This window comes from Pinus tabuliformis, chromosome 6 (genome assembly GCF_031772625.1).
Source record: "Pinus tabuliformis cultivar Carrire ecotype Pingquan chromosome 6, CPIR1, whole genome shotgun sequence".
NCBI lineage: Eukaryota > Viridiplantae > Streptophyta > Pinopsida > Pinales > Pinaceae > Pinus > Pinus tabuliformis.
Window position 1 is genome coordinate 39,020,897 of NC_142292.1, and position 16,812 is coordinate 39,037,708.

Here is a 16,812-nt window from a genome sequence, read left to right on the forward strand (position 1 = left end):
CGTGACATGGGAGAGATGAAGAGACCATGAGGGAGATAGGAGAGTAAGAGGGAAGAGAGAGAGAAACAGAGAGAGAGAGAGAGAGAGAGAGAGAGAGAGAGAGAGAGAGAGAGAGAGAGAAGGGGAAGAGAGAGAGGGAGAGGAATCAGGAGGGAGGGAGAGATAGATAGATATGGAGAGAGAGTGTGTATGTTTTGGGTGTGAGAATGAGAGACAAGGGGAGATAGAGATATAGACGGAGGTTGGAGAGAGGGAATAAGAGAGAGGAAAAGTGGGGGTGGGGGGAGGAAGAGAGATAGATACGAAGAGGGAAGTTGAAGAGAAAGATAGGGGGAAAGAGAGAGAGAGGGAGCAGAAGAGGGATGGAGAGAGAGAGATATAGATAGATAGATATGGAGAGAGAGTGTGTATGTTTGGGAGCTAAGATAGAGAAACAATGGGAGATAAAGATATAAATAAAGGGAGGGGGGTGAGAGAGATAGAGAGGGAAAGGAAGAGGGAGAGATAGATAGATCGATATGTGGAGAGAAAGTGTATGTTTGTGGGTTGATATAGAGAGATAAATAAGGAGAGAGAGAGGGAGATAGAGATATATATGGAGGGGGTGAGACGGAATGGGAGAGAGAAAAAGAGAGGGAGGGAAGAATAGATATATATATATATATATATATATATATATATATATATATATATATATATATATATATATATATATATATATATATATATATATATATATATATATATATATATATATATATATATATGTATATATATATGTATATGTATATGTATATGTATATGTATATGTATATATATATGTATATATATATGTATATATATATGTATATATATATATATATATATATATATATAAAGAGAGAGAGAGAGAGAGATGTGTTTTGGGGGCTGAGATAGAGAGAAAATAAGGAGATATGGAGGGAGGTATAGATATAAATGGTAGGGGGAGAGAGGGAAGAAGATAAAGATAGAGAAAGGGAAGGAGAGGCGAAGAGAGAGAGATGAGAAAGAGAGGGAGGAGGAGAGAGAGAAGGAGAGGGGGGAGGAGGAGAGAGAGAAGGAGAAATGGAGGGAGATAGATACAAAATGGAACGTGTAGAGAGAGGGAAGAATAAAGAGACAGAGAAAAATGCATACATAGAATCTAAAAATCTAGAAATTCATGAATATGTTGGTTTTTCACTAAAATAGATGTATTTCTTTTAGCGTAGTTGTTGATTTATAATCCTATTTGATCACTTGCACTAGATGCCTTTACTTCAATGTGGATGCCAATTTCTAATCCTATTTAATACCTCACACTAGATGCATTGATTTCTGTGTAGATGTTTATTTCTACTCCCATTTGTTTGCTTCCACTAGATGCATTTCTTTTAGTGTAGATACTTATTTCTAATCCTATTTGATCGCTTGCACTAGATGCATTGATTTCAATGTAGATGTCAATTTGTAATCCTATTTAATACCTTATACTAGATGCAATGATTTCAGTGTAGATGTCAATTTATAATCCTATTTAATACCTTACACTATATGCATTCATTTTGGTGTAGATATTTATTTCTACTCCTATTTGGTTGCTTACACTGGATGCATTCATTTCGGTGTAGATATTGATTTCTAATCCTATTTGATTGTTTTCACTAGATGCATTGATTTCATTGTAGATATTTATTTCGAATCCTATTTGATTGCATGTAGTAGATGCATTTATTTTAGTGTAGATGTTGATTTCTAATCCTATTGGATTGTTTGCACTAGATGCAAATTTTAGTGTATATGTTGATTTCTGATTTGATGTAACTAGATGTATCATGTACGTTAATTTCAAATTAATTAGATTAATAGTGTGCATTGATTTTAGTGTAAGCACATCTCTTCCCCTCCATCTATACCTCTATCTTCCATTGTCTCTCCTTATTTATCTCTCTATCTCACCCCCTAAACATATGCTCTCTCTCTCCATATTCTATCTTATATCTCTCTCTATCTCTGTTTGTTTTCCCCTCCCGCTCTCTCTCTTTCCCTTCTTTGCCTCTCTAACACTTCTCTCTCCATATCTATATCTCTTCCTCCCTCCCTGTCTTTTCCTCTCTCTTTTCCCTCTCCCCCCCCCCCATCTATATCTCTATATCACCTTGTCTCTCCTTCTCACCCCCAAAACATACACACACTCTCTCGGTGTAAGCACACAAAAATTATTCATGAAGTGCATTGAATTTTGTGTGACAGTAATTCAACCATGAATACAATACTTGAATTTTCATCTTAAATAAAATGTCCACTTACCCGAAATGTTTGCTTGCCGAAACTGTAAACTATTTGTAATTTTCTACATTATTATTATTCTCATTTTCCATCATTCAACATTGTTAATCACTTTGCATTCAAATGCAATAATAGAAAATTATTACTATTGAAAATTATTTGTGGCTTGACACTCCACAAGTCACAATGATTGACTTTGGACAAAAATAATATTAATATTCGAGAGAAATGGAGACAAGGTATGATGCTTACTATAATAGCTCGAGTTAAATATTTGAATAGTCTATGATTTCAACTACCCTTTTCATATGATCGATATGAGAAAATGGAAAAACTAATAGGTGTGACAATAAGAAAATAGTTTCATATTGATTGCAATGAATATTATTTGTAATTGACTATATTCTTACTATTCACACTTTTTATCGTTCAACATTGTTACATTGTCACTTTGCAATCAAAATTTGTATTTCATCATTTTTCATCATTTAAGTTACTAACTGTCTCTCACCTCAAAAACCTGAGGTAACTAAGAAAATTTAAAATTAAATTGACCAAGTTACTATTAGACATATTCAGGATCTTTAAAATTATCAAAATAATTAGATGTTCAACAAATTTTGTATGACCACACATGACTGAAACCAAGTCCATATTAACGCTAGATCTATCAAGTACCGAGAGGGATCAAATCTCTTGAGGTGAAAACTTTCCTCAAGTTTTTCACTCAAAAAAGAGGTTTTCCCCTCGAGAGATTTTAACCCTCGTAGTGCTTGATAGATCCAAGGTTAAGATGGATCTAGGCTGGTTATAAAAATACTTAATATATGAGTTAAACATATATACATGTAATGAATAATGTAACAATATTATTAACCATGGAGATTCATGCTCCTTTACCATGGAGATTATTAATTTGTAAATAGGTTTTGTCACAATATCATGGGCAATACCATGTCTTATTAATACCACATTCCCAAAAAACCATAACTCATATTCATGTGACACATGTTCATATGGTATTTTTTAACTAATTAATTTAATTACAAGAATAGAAAGAGCATAACTGCTTTAGACGTATATCTCAACCTTCGATTTGTATACACTATTATGAATACTCTAAACTATTCCATTGATGTTGAATCCTTACCATCTATTTAATATTTATTGATAATTAAATTAAAATTTTGGAAGCCTCATTACAAAATAAACATCCTTATGGACATAATTATTTTGTTCATTAAAATTTAACAATTTAGTATTTAAGATAACTCGTAAAGCATTTATTTTTTAAATTTGTACCTAATTTACTTTATTAAATTATAATACAATTACTGTATTTTTTTGCTTCAACTAAGTTTAATTTAGATTAGGGCCAAGTTCAATGTTGCATGGATAAATCATCTGTCAATATGTGAAATGGTGATGTCGTCACCACTATTGTGGAACATCCTTTAAAATTTGAATGAATATATATGCTTCAACTTAAAATGAAAATTAATAATAAACATATTTTGAAAGAATAATAGACATTTGAGTGAAAATTTTATAGACATATGACATAAAAGTTGAAAAGGTAAAGAGCCATTTTTCCTCTTTATCTCTCGATTAAAGAGTAACTCTCAATTTTCCAATTTTATTTTATTTATTTTTTGGTTAAACAAATTCATTATGCAAGACGAATTTTTGTGGGGCAGTTCCTCCACTATCCATCGTGTCTAGCCACCTTCAGTGGAAACTTGCCATGTGTCCATATTATGATTTTGCTAGTGTCTATATTTCAACACTTTCTTTCATGAACTCAACTACATCGTTGTTAGGGAAGGCATACAGAATGAACTTATCCTATTTTTAAAACCAAGGAATGCATCCACAATGGTGTTATCCTCTTATGAAAACTACCGTACATCGTCAGGTTGTCATACCCCACAACTATTGCTCTCCTACAAAGTTGTTGTTCTCCATGCTACATCAAACACATAGAAATTTTTACATCTAAGTTGTAGGCATCTGTAGGTAGTTGTGAAAAGTCATAAGATCTTTTTTTGGCAGCCATTAATTGGATTTCATAATGGTTGGTGGAAGAAAACACAAGTGGATAGTTCTGTCTTTTATATTAATGGAAAATTGATATTTTATTTTCATGTTGAGACTGTGGAACATAGGGTTTCATGTAACCCTTTGTAAATTTTCGCTTATAGTTTTAGATTGCTGCAGCTATACTCACTTTTGTGCTCACAATATTTAGTTTTGTTTAAAAAAATTCTCTGAAATTGAATGAATATTTTTATCTTAGATTTACTCTATTTTCATTTTTTAAATCATATGCCTCTTTCATCACTTGGTATCAAAGGCAAGGGTTATTAGAGCTTGACAAAGAGTCAAGGTTTATATCAATAATCAATGACAACTTCAAACAGAAGCTTGAAAAATCCACAAATTTCTCAGTTTAATGAAAAAAATATGATTATTGGGCAATCACAATGAAGACATTGTTTTTTCATTCAAGATATATGGGATCTTGTAGAGAATGGGTTCCAAGATTGCAACAACATACAATGCATTTATTCAAGCAGAGAAATATTTTTTGAGAGATAATAGGAATAATGATTCCAAATCCCTCTTCTATATATTTTAAGCATGCATGAGAGTATTTTTCCTAAGATTATAGAAACAACAAAATCAAAGCTAGCATGGGACATTCTCTAGATAGAATATCAAAGCATGGAAAACATGAAAAAAAGAAAGTTTCAAATGTTTAGAAAATATTTTGAAATAATGTATATGAAGGAGTCTGAAATAGTAGACTCATTCTTTATTAAAATCATTAGACTGGTACGCCAAACTAGATCTCATGGTGAGAAACTTGAAGAAAGGATAATGGTTGAAAATATTCTAAGAAGTTTACCATCAAGATTTGAGTCTATTGTTGTGTCCATAGAGGAGACAAAGGATTTCTCACATTTCTCAGTGGATAAGATCCATGCATCACTCATTTCACATCAACATAGGTTTAGTATGTCAATGAAAGCTTCATTGGAACACGTTTTCAAGGCACAATTCTCAATTGGTCATGCTAGAGGTAGACGAAGACCAAATATTAGAGGTAGAGGAAGAATTTAATATAGAGGTGTAAGAAGTAGATCCTCAAGTTCAAGTGGATGAGGCAACACTCAAAATACACGTGAAATTCCAAGCCAAAATCAAACACAAGGCCAAAGTATGGGCATTATTCAAATGGATGTAGAAAGAAACGATCTGATCTTAAAAAATCAAATGCAACTTTTTACAATGGAAAACCAAAACCATGACAACATGTTCTTATCTTGTAATGTAGCACAAGAGAATCAATAGGATGTATGGTTTTTTAGAATTAGGTTGGAACCATCACATGATAGTGAACATAGAAAAGTTTTCTGATTTGGATGAGAGTGTAAACTCATAAGTCACATTAGGGACCGACAATAAAGTATTAGTCATGGGTAATGAAAACATCAATATTATAACCAATAAGGGGGAGAAAATTTGTATTTCAAATGTGTATTTTCTTCGAGGCTTAAAATAGAACCTAATAAGCATTGGACAACTGATGAAAAAATGGTATAATGTTTTTTTTTTCAAAAATGGAGAATGCACAATACTAGATAAATATTGAGGTAAACAACTCATTGCAAAAGTCCAAATGACAAGCAATAGAATGTTTCCCCCAAGGATAAAACTATATTTGAAGGTAGAGCTTTCTCAAGCACAACCCTCAATGAATCCACAAGATAGTGAAGGAAAAATTGCAACAATCACACAAGAAAGCTTTCAAGTAGAAATAAAAGACAAAAATTGGTTATGGCATTTAAGATTTGGACATCTCAACTTTAGAGGTCTAAACCTGCTCCAAATTAAATGCATGGTAAAGGGTTTGTTACTCATACAAAAACTAGAAAGATTATGTGAATGATGCATCTTGGGAAAACAACATAGGGAATCATTTCCAATAGAAAAGTTAAGGGCAAAGGCATCTTTAGAGATTGCCCATTTAGAGTTTTGTGGACCAATGCATGCACCCTCAATTGATGTAAGATATTATTTTTTGACTTCATAGATAACTATACAGGAAAAACATGAGAAAACAAAAGGTTTGCGGAGAGAGCGAGCAATGCAAGAAACGATTAGGGTTTTTTCTGCAACCCGTGACGGCGCAGACTGTCGAACGCAGGACCTGCACCCAAACCAAATCGGATCTCTGGGCGAAAAGAGAACCAGAACCGCGCTAGTCAAACGCCATGGAGCCGCCGCAGGGGGGGGCGTCAGGGCCCTCCCCAATGCAGCACGATCCGGACAATGATTTCCTCTTTGGCTCGATCAATAGGGAGATTTTGAATAAAGGAAGTACGCCACAGCAAGAGAATAAGAAGTCAGGAGATCCTCAAGGCCAAGCCAGCGGCTCGCAGGACAAGGGGAAAAAAAACAAGGAGGAATCGCCAAAGGTCACTTCAGCCACCTGCAAACCAGTAGCTGCTGAAAGGCCAAGAATCGAACTTCCAGGACACCTGATAAATGCCAGAATCGAGTTCATGAAAGAACACGCCATCATAGGGAAGTTCATAGGCTTCTGGCCTACGGAAAGAGCCCTATATGGATGGATTGCTGCCAAATGGAAACCAAAAGGGGATGTCCTGTTGCAATTAGGACCGAAGGGTTTCTTCACAGTTATCTTCTATTGCGTTGAAGACAAACTCAGAGTATTGGGAACAGGGCCTCATTTCTTCAATGCAGCAGGTCTGTACATGCGAGATTGGATACCCAGGTTCAACCCGGACAAGGAGGACCTAACATGGGCACCAGTATGGATTCGAATGTATGGGCTTCCCGATGAATACTGGGACGAGGAAACCCTCAGGAAGATTGGAAATGGAGTGGGAGAATACATCAGAACGGCTGAAGAAACCAAAACACGCAGATTCATCTCATACGCCCGCATATGTGTTTTCATAAGGCTGAATGAAGCATTACCAGAATCGATAACGCTCTCCCACTGGGATGAAGAATGGATCCAGCCCCTGGACTATGAGCATGTGCCCTTCCGCTGCAGAAGATGCCATGCTCTTGGTCACTTATTTAGGGATTGTCCTCTGAATGCCACAGCAGCGTCTCAGAATCCCTCAGCCACATCCACTCAAGACGGGTTCATCAAAGCCCCCAGTAGGAGGCGCGCGCACAGAAAAGCCACCAATGGGCAAAAGGCCCAGCAGAATAACACCAGTGGTCAAGCTTCTAAGAATAGCTTTGAAATCCTAGCAAACTCCTCAGAGGATGTGCCCACGACATCGGAGCTCCGCCCTTCCCAGCCGTCTTCCTCTGCACCCCCTCCTCCACCGCCATCCTCCCCCTCCCGCAGGACCCCGGATACCTCCCCAGATTTTCCTGGGGGAGCTAAGAAAGTTTTGGCCGAGAAGGATCAGGAAATGGAAATGGGAAGCGCGATGGATCCGCCCTCAAGCACACAACCTTACGAGGAAGAAGGTAATCAGGTGAAACCTATGGAGGAAGAACCCGAGAGCATCGACTTGCAAGGCCTGAACATTCAAGAGCTGGAGTTAGCATGCAAAACAAAAGCTTATGACAACATCTCTGAATCCCAACTCAATACACTGGAGGTCGTCATTTCAAGAGCTTTTCAGCAGCAACAATTAGGGATCCAACCTGGAAGCTTATGGGATGGAAGCCAACCACCAAAAGAATCTAAGAAGCGAGGAAGAAAAACCGATCTGCAGAGAACCATTGAGCTCGGGAGGCTCTTGCTAGACTCTGGAAGGTATGCGAAACTGACAAAGTATTACAAACCCACTGTAAATAGTGATCAATGAAGTTAGTCTCTTGGAATTTAAGAGGGCTCAACAGCCCAGGGAAACGTAGAATGTTGAAAAACATGTTTAGAATGGAGAAGCCACAAATCTGCTTCCTCCAGGAAACAAAATGTAACAGCAACACCATAGATAATATCCTCAAGAAGGCATGGCCAGGTTGCCGCTCAATAGCAGTAGATGCTTCTGGAGCATCCGGGGGGTTAGCCATCGCATGGAATGAACAAGCAATAGAACTCTCAGATTTCAATGCCTCCCATCATCTAATACAGGCGACTTTCCATATTCTGGGCACGAATGTTCATGGCAACCTCTCAAATGTGTACTTTCCACAGGACACTGGGAGTAAAATAGCTCTTCTCAACACTATAGAGGCTCTGAATAACAACAGAAGGTTCCCTCTATGGATTATTGGGGGCGACTTCAACATGATTACGAAGCTAGAGGAAAAGAAAGGCGGGAGAAATAAACTGGAGCAAGAAACCACCCACTTCAAGAACTTCATACAAAATGCCTCCCTCATAGATATGCCGTTCTGCAATGGTACGTTCACTTGGAGCAACCGCAGAGCGGGAAAGCATCATATCACCTCTAAACTCGATCGCATCCTCATCTCGGACAACGCGATTCACTTGGGAGGAGACTTCTCAGCAGCTATTCTCCAGCATGTGGGCTCGGACCATTGGCCAATAGCCCTTCAATGGCAACGACCTGGGGATCAAATGCGAAGACCCTTCCGCTTTGAAGGTTTTTGGCTCACACACCCTGAGTTCAAAGACTTAGTAAAATCCATTTGGACCTCCTTCACTCCTCCAGAAGGATCCATGATGTATCAATTTCAGCAGAAACTCAGGTACCTTAAAGGCCACCTAAAGAGGTGGAATAGAGAAACCTTTGGAGACATTTTCAAAGCTCAGCAATCCCTCAACATAGAACTAACAGACCTCCATCAGAAAATAATCACAGAAGGGCACACGGAAGGGACCTTAGAACAGGAAAGACGCCTCCATAGTCAAATCCAGGAAAGGCAGAAGCAGGAGGAGGTGTATTGGAAGCAAAAATCCCGAATAAAATGGCTGAGGGAAGGAGAACGCAACACGAAATTCTTCCATAGAACCACAATACAGAGAAGAATGCACAATAATATCCCTTTCATCCAGAAGCAAGGAGGCGAGAAGCTAGAAAAGCATGAGGAGATCGAAGCCGAGCTACGCAATCACTTCAATCAGATCCTACAGGAGCCCGAAGGAGACAGGAGAATCGCAATCGAAAAAATCATTAGCAACGTCCCCAGAATCGTCACGGAAGAACACAATGAACTCCTTCTTCGCCCAGTAACGCCTCAGGAGGTAGATGAAGCTATGTTCCAGCTCAAAGAGGGAAAAGCACCGGGGCCTGACGGTTTTACGTCTACGTTCTTTCACACATTCTGGGAGCTGATCAAACAAGAGGTATGGCAAATGGTGGAAGAATCTGTTATCACAAAATCACTACTAAGGGCTGCAACCAAGCAAGATTTCATGTAACTCTTTCAACCAGACTTTAGACCAAAGATTAGCCTCTTTGGTCAGAGAGGGCTCTCTCACAAACTTTTGATAAAAATTCTTCACTACAACAGATGGCTAACTCTTCACTCATTCATGAAAACAAAAGCTGGTTGGATACATATCAAATTGGTCCTCATTGGGCTATGGAGTCTTACACACTAAGTAAACAGAAAAAACATAGTCATTTCATGGAAGTCAAGGCTCTTTGCATTAAATGTTCAAACATACTCCACAAAAACCACAGCTTGCCAAACACACAGGAAGTCAGAGCATAAGATATGAATTCTGAGTGATTGTGCTATAACAAGGCTGTAAAAGAACATATAATATAAAACACCACCATCATATTTGAACAAAATAATCCATCGAGAATCTTGAGAAGAAATCACCACTGTTTTACTATTACTGTAACAAGTCTTACATTGGCCCAAATAACTCTGTTTTTGTATAAAATGTCCAACCTTTTTTACATCAGAGTCATTTCTATATATAGGAAAACCAAAATACTACTACCTGAGACTCCTCAACAAGCATGAAGGGAGCTTGAAATCCTATCATTAATTATCTTATCCATATCTAAACAAACTAATTAATTACAAAGGTATTGCGCTGTGAAAACAGAGAGTTCTACTCCCATTGAAACTCCAAGTCTATCTCCTCGTGTGCATTGATGCTTTCTTGAAATTTGACACCTGTATCACTTCAATAATAGCCAAGCCATGCTGGAAGAACATTCACTGAATGAGCAGCTTCGGATGCCTGATATGTGGATGAATCATCAACTGATAAGAATCTGTGCCCTATGTTCACGGTCTCTGCCTCCCATTAGTCTTCATGCATTAAAAGATTATGCTTCAAGCCATTTAATCCTCTAATAATCACGCATGATGCAAGAAACCTTATGATCTGGCCACCTTATAAACTGAACAGGTGTACCACTCAAAATCTCGATAACCCTACCAGAACCCTAATAATTCGGATATAAAGTGATTTTAGGAAGACTTTAACAAAAGACAAAAATTTCACCTTTTCCTTAAATACTCACACCTGTCACCTTTTAAACATCTGAATGGCTTTATATAATCTCCATGCTAGCCTCGAGTCATCCCTTTAAGATTTGCTGACCTCAGCATCAATCTCAAATTTTTCACATAAACAGTCATCTACAGCAGTTTCGTAGCACGCTACGAAACTGCTGTAGGTAATCAAAACTAAGCATATGAACCTTAAAGCAATAATGACTTAACTCTGTGATTTCTTCAGCTATTTTACACAGGTGTAAGAACTTCAAAAAGTTTCAAAAAGTTTCAAAACGATGACAGCCAAAATTTACCAAAACTTGGAAGGCAAATTTCCCCTTGGATTAATTAGCTAGTTTGCCTAGCTTCCTCTTCAAACTGCTGACTTCTTCCTTTAAAACCTTGTTTTCTGCTCTTAAGCTTGTATTCATCTGTTTCATGATTTTTGCCTGCTTCAGAGCTGGCACCGTCCAGACATATGCATCAGACACTGAGTCAGTTTGGCTCATCAAACTTGTTCTGCCTTTCATTACAGCCCTTTTATAATTTGCATATCTTACTTCCCTTTCCTTAGAAACATTTTTAATCTGAGGTATTTCTTCTTTTGTTGTTCCTGCTTGTTTCTTGATAGCAATAACATTTCCACTTTGACTGATGATAACCCTATTACCCTTGTTCTTACTTTTGGCTGCTTGAACTGTTCTGGTCAAAGCCTCAAGTACCTCTGTCCTAGGCACTTCTAAAGGTGCCTTCTCTTTCTGCGCTTTCTCCACTTCTTTGATTTGCCTTCTTGTGACTGGTCTACGTGGCTTAAAAGCATATTATTTACTAGGCTCTTCAAATTTCAACCTTTTAGAAGCCCTTGATTTTTTAGAACTTTCGGGTGAAGACTGAGTGAGGTCAATATGCATTGGCTGCACCGGGTGATCTTGCTCAAATTCTACTGGTTCAATCTGTATTGGCTGATCTTGCTCTAGTTCAATGGCTTCAAGTAAGTCATTTAAACTGCCTTTTGAAATAGGGCTTTCTTCCACAGTAATTGACTTACCTTTCTCCTTGTTTAGTTGACCTCTGGTTTTCACCCTTGAAATCTTTCCAACTTCACTTGATTTAGCTTCATTTTTCTTTTTCTGAATCTTCTGCTTTGATGACTGAGGTGTCTCCTTAGATGATGACTTAGGAGTTTCCTTCACTGATGATTTAGGTGTCTCTTTAGCTGCCACAGACTTCTCTGATTTCCTTGAGTTGGTTTTAGGCTTCTTTTGGTCCGTCACTTCTCTTCTGAGTTCAGCCAAAGTGGGTTCTTCACTCCTTTCTTCCCTTTCCCTCATAGGCAATGGAGTGAGGCCTGTTTTGCTTGGGAAGCCAGCCATAAACACAAATGAATCCCAATCTCTGCCAATCTTTTGTAAACTATCCAACACCAACAACTTTACTAAACCATGATGAAACAGGGATGTTTCACAACCATCTTTCTTTAACTGGATTTTATCACACATTTTGCTAATGCTTCTGAACAAATATAAAGGCGTGTCTATTGAAACCTAACCTATGAAATGTAACAAAAGCTTGAAGTGGTAGGAGTAAACTTTATTGTACCTACCCTCGCATGTCAGGTATTTCTGGATGCATGTGAGGAGCATAGCATAATGTTCTTTTATATAACTCCTTGGCACCGCTTTGGTGAGGTCTTCATTTACATAAGGTTCCTTCAAAAACTCTTTACAGGGACTCATGTCGAACTTGAAGTTTTTGAACCATTCTTGGCCACCCCTCGGAATTTCAGTGACAGTGGAAATAACTTCAGGAGACACAGGAAACTCTAACATTGACACCTTTGAATTCAGTCCAGTAAAATTCAATGCGAAAGCCTTCGTTACCTCTGCATGTCCTCCCTTCAATTTTTCGCAAAACCTCCAGCAACCAGCATTTCGAAAGGCTCTTGCTACACCTTCATCCCTGAGAGTAACATCTAACCCCTCCGGCTCTGTCCTCACACACTTACCGGATCGATGTTCCCTCTTTTCCATCTTGCTTTGAATATTTTCACACAGGGAACTAATGGTAGCTGTAGCGCGAAAACAAACTCGACTTTGGAGTGCAGGCTCGCTTGCAATGATCCCTTTAAATAAGAACTTGGGCTTCTCATACAGCAAACATGTTTACACATCATGAAAAACCCATTATGATATAACCATCCCTTGTAAAATCCCTTAAGCTGACACTCAAATGCATGACTCTGGACCTTATGGCGGAATGATGGTTTATCATGACCTGGAGAGGACGTGAACTGACAAACATGAATGTACCTATGACTCACCTCTCTCGGATTTGACATTCAAAGGAAGAGCGCTACAAAAACCCTGAAACCCCGATTTCGTAGCGCGGACAGTTCAAACTTAACAAGATGCGCTACTAAATGGCTGACAAACAGAACGCTGCGAAAAAACGAAAACATCATTTCGCAGCTAAATTGACCAATCAAACATGCGCTGCGAAACTGCGCAAAGTACTAATGACATGACATGCTTTAACTAACAATGATGGAGGGTATCTAACGATTTTTTCCTTACACGAACTCACATTAATACCTTTTGAAATTCAAATTTCAAATTGACATACACCTATAAACTTATTCACAAAACTGAAAACCTTTATATGAAACTTATGGACAACATTACATACATGAACTATAGTTCTAAGTGATAACAGAATCGAGAGCCCTTCACTGGATGTTACCAGCTCTCAACCCAACGTTTATAGCCTTGATCCCCAAGGAGAAGGAAGCCATCACGCCTGATAAATATAGGCCGATTGCGCTCTGCAATGTTATATACAAAGTTGTCTCCAAAGTAGTAGCTAATCGGCTGAAGCCTCTGCTACCGTTGCTCATATCCCAGGAACAATCCGGCTATGTGGAGGGTAGACAAATTCTGGATGGCATTCTCCTCACGCATGAAATCATTCACTCCCTCAAACAATCCAAAAAGGCAGGTATGCTTCTTAAACTCGATCTTTCAAAAGCCTTCGATAAACTCAGCTGGACCTTTATACAGCAAATGTTAAAAGCTTTTGGTTTCAATGCAATGTGGATTCGATGGGTTATGAGTCTAATAAACTCGTCTCAGTTCTCCATCCTTGTAAACGGCTTCCCTTCCAAGCCTTTCAAACCCTCAAGGGGAATTAGGCAAGGGGACCCTCTATCTCCCTTCCTTTTCGTACTCATGGCAGAAGGTCTAGGTCGTCACATCAAGCAAGCTCTCCAATCCCACCAGCTCAAAGGTATCTCTGTTCACAGTACCCCAGCCACTTCACATCAGCAATTTGTTGACGATACTATGCTTTTTGGCTACCCTTCAGCCCAGGAAGCTGCCCGCCTCAAATCCTTACTTTCTGACTTTGCTGAAGCTTCAGGCACGGATGTAAATTGTTCCAAATCGCAGATCTTCTTTTTCCATACGCCTCCCCTTGTAAAATCTGCCATCATTCGCATCCTTGGATTCCCGAGCGCCTCCCTCCCCTCAAAGTACCTTGGAGCCCCCCTTACAGCCTCTGCTCTCAAGCACTCTGCTTGGCGCTCTCTCATAGAGAAATTGGAATCCCGTCTCAACTCTTGGACGTATAGATCTCTCAATCTAGCCAGCAGAGTTGTGCTCATTAAATCCGTGCTTCAAGCCATGCCGCTATATTTATTTTCAATTCTTGCAGCGCCCAAATGGGCCTTGAAGAGAATAAGACAGCTTCAACGCAGCTTTCTCTGGGGAGGAACGGCTACTAATAAGAAATGGGCCCTAGTCAAATGGCCAACAGTATGCCAGCCAAAAGAAAAAGGAGGCATTGGGTTGCGGGATCCGGAGCACAGTAATGCAATCATGTGTGCTAAAATCTGGTGGCAATGGATCACTAACCCGGAAAAGCCGTGGGCCAAGCTCTGGACAGCTAAGTATGCCAACAATAGGCCCCAGGAGGAGCTCATCCGTTTCATTCCATGGGAAAATGGCTCGCTTGTTTGGAATGCAGCCAAACAGCACTACCACTTAATACAGCAACACAGCTTTTGGGAAGTAAGAAATGGGCAAACAGCAAGGTTCTGGACAGATGCTTGGAATCAGATGCCAAAGCTCTATCACACCCTCCACATATCTTTGGAACACGTCAAACAGGAACAGCAGCAGGAAAAGATACACTACTACTGGAGACCAGTAATGGAAAATGGATTCAGGGAGTGGAAACTTGGAAATCAATGGGCAACCACCACCGATCTGCAGAATACAGGGGTTCTAGAAAGGGAGCTGGACAAAAGAAGAATACGATACAATGAAGAGGCCGACATACTAAGATGGGGATATCGCCCAAAAGGGGACTTCACCACTTCAGAAGCTTATAAGATTCTCTGCAACAACAATACTCACCCGGACCCCATTTGGACCAAAATATGGAACTTCGGTTCATGGCCCAAGATCTCTTACTTCTTATGGCTGGTCGGTCACAAAAAAATCCTTACATGGGATAAACTGAGAAGAAGGAATTTTCATGGACCTTCGCGATGCCCCAACTGTGCCCATAATGAGGAAACGCTTCATCATCTTTTGGATACATGCCCTCTAGCTAGTCAACTTTGGGAAAAGGCGGGCTTCAGATGCCAAAGAAGGTGCAGAACACACAACGACATCATTGAATCCCTCAGGCACTGGACACAGAACCCTTACAAGAGTGCTCTCCTCAATGGCTTATGGAATCTTTTACCAGGCCTCATAGCCTGGAGCATTTGGAAAGAAAGGAATAAGCGGATCTTTAAAAATCAAAGCACTCAGATTGAGGAGGTTTGGATAAAACTTTGTGGGAATCTAAGCGAAACTCTGAACCTCCACTCCTGGACAAAGGAAGATTTCCCCACGCTGGATAATGAGATCGGTATATTAAGCAATTGGCATCTAAACATCTCTCAACCCCAACAGAGGATAAGTACTACCACCAGCAGTGACCCAAGCACAGATACCTGGAGTGCTCCACCAAAATACTCTTATAAGCTCAATTTTGATGGAGCCTCCAAGGGCAATCCTGGAAGAGCAGGCTATGGAGGTATCCTTAGAAATCATGAAGGCACACCACTGAAGATATTTTTGGGATCCCTGGGATGGGATACAAACAATTCAGCGGAAATCGAAGGACTATGGCAAGGACTCCTACTAGCTGAAACTCTCCAATTGCAGCCCTTGATCGTGGAAGGAGACTCCCAAATCCTTATAAACATGGCCAAGAGATTGCAGAATGGCTCTCATGCGAAAAGAATCACAAACAGTTGGCGACTAGCAGCACGCCTAGAAGCAATTGAATTAGCCCTACGCAGTGACAGGGTAATCTCTTTTTCTCACACAAAAAGAGATGGCAACAAAGTCGCCGACCTTCTTGCCAACATAGGGGCAGAACACTACCATACTCTTCTCATTGGAGGCCCAACAGTGATCTCAGATAATGCTCAAGCCCAGGAGCTGAACAAGCTAATCCAAAATGATAGTGCTCTCCCGGATGCGGGTGCCACGTCTGGAGAAGGCAGTACGCCACATGGTGTACATGGGCGGGCTCAAGTATAAGCTGCTCCTTAAATGCTCCACGCCGCCCTGGCCAGCGAGCATGAGAGCTATAGAGCGAAGGGACGGCCATTTATGGTCTAAGATGAGCCTTAGACGCAGTGGCAGAGGTGAGTTATAGCGCACCAGCATCAAGGCCAACTACCGCAGCATAAATCTGGAGAATATGGGGAATGTTGGTCAGTTCAATTTGATGAGGTGGAGATCTGGGTTTCAGGGCTCAGAGAGGGATCACGAAGCCACCTTCGGGCTCACTGGAGCAGTGAAAGCGCAGCGAAAGGAAGTGCTGATAAGTTGGAATACATGGCGCCAAGGCAAAGGCCCTTCAGTCGACGCGGCACCGGAAGAGGAGGAGCCTCACGCCCCCCTGTCAATCCTTCGTCAAATTGCTGCCGCTGTCTATGCCACAGGGTGGAGGAAGCCAACCCCATCCAAGCTCAGCAATTCATGGAGGCCAGGCCACAGAACCCAGGAGCTGCTCCGCTACCGACGTTTGGCTCAGCGATTT

The 16,812-nt window shown here is 40.0% G+C and overlaps 1 protein-coding gene across 1 annotated transcript; it reads left to right on the top strand.

The window, feature by feature from the left end:
• Positions 1-8,221: 8,221 nt before the first annotated feature.
• Positions 8,222-16,307, top strand: LOC149257104 (uncharacterized). The gene is made up of 2 exons (XM_089455094.1): positions 8,222-9,598; positions 13,770-16,307. The coding sequence occupies exons 1-2, from the start codon at positions 8,222-8,224 to the stop codon at positions 16,305-16,307; spliced, it is 3,915 nt and encodes a 1,304-aa protein (XP_089311220.1).
• The last annotated feature ends 505 nt before the right edge of the window (positions 16,308-16,812 follow it).

Excerpts from the sequence above, each read along its gene's own strand:
- LOC149257104 (XM_089455094.1), top strand. The coding sequence starts at position 8,222 with ATGGAGAAGCCACAAATCTGCTTCCTCCAGGAAACAAAATGTAACAGC. Across the intron at positions 9,599-13,769 it reads GGGAGCTGATCAAACAAGAG|CAAATGTTAAAAGCTTTTGG; the intron begins GTATGGCAAATG and ends ACCTTTATACAG.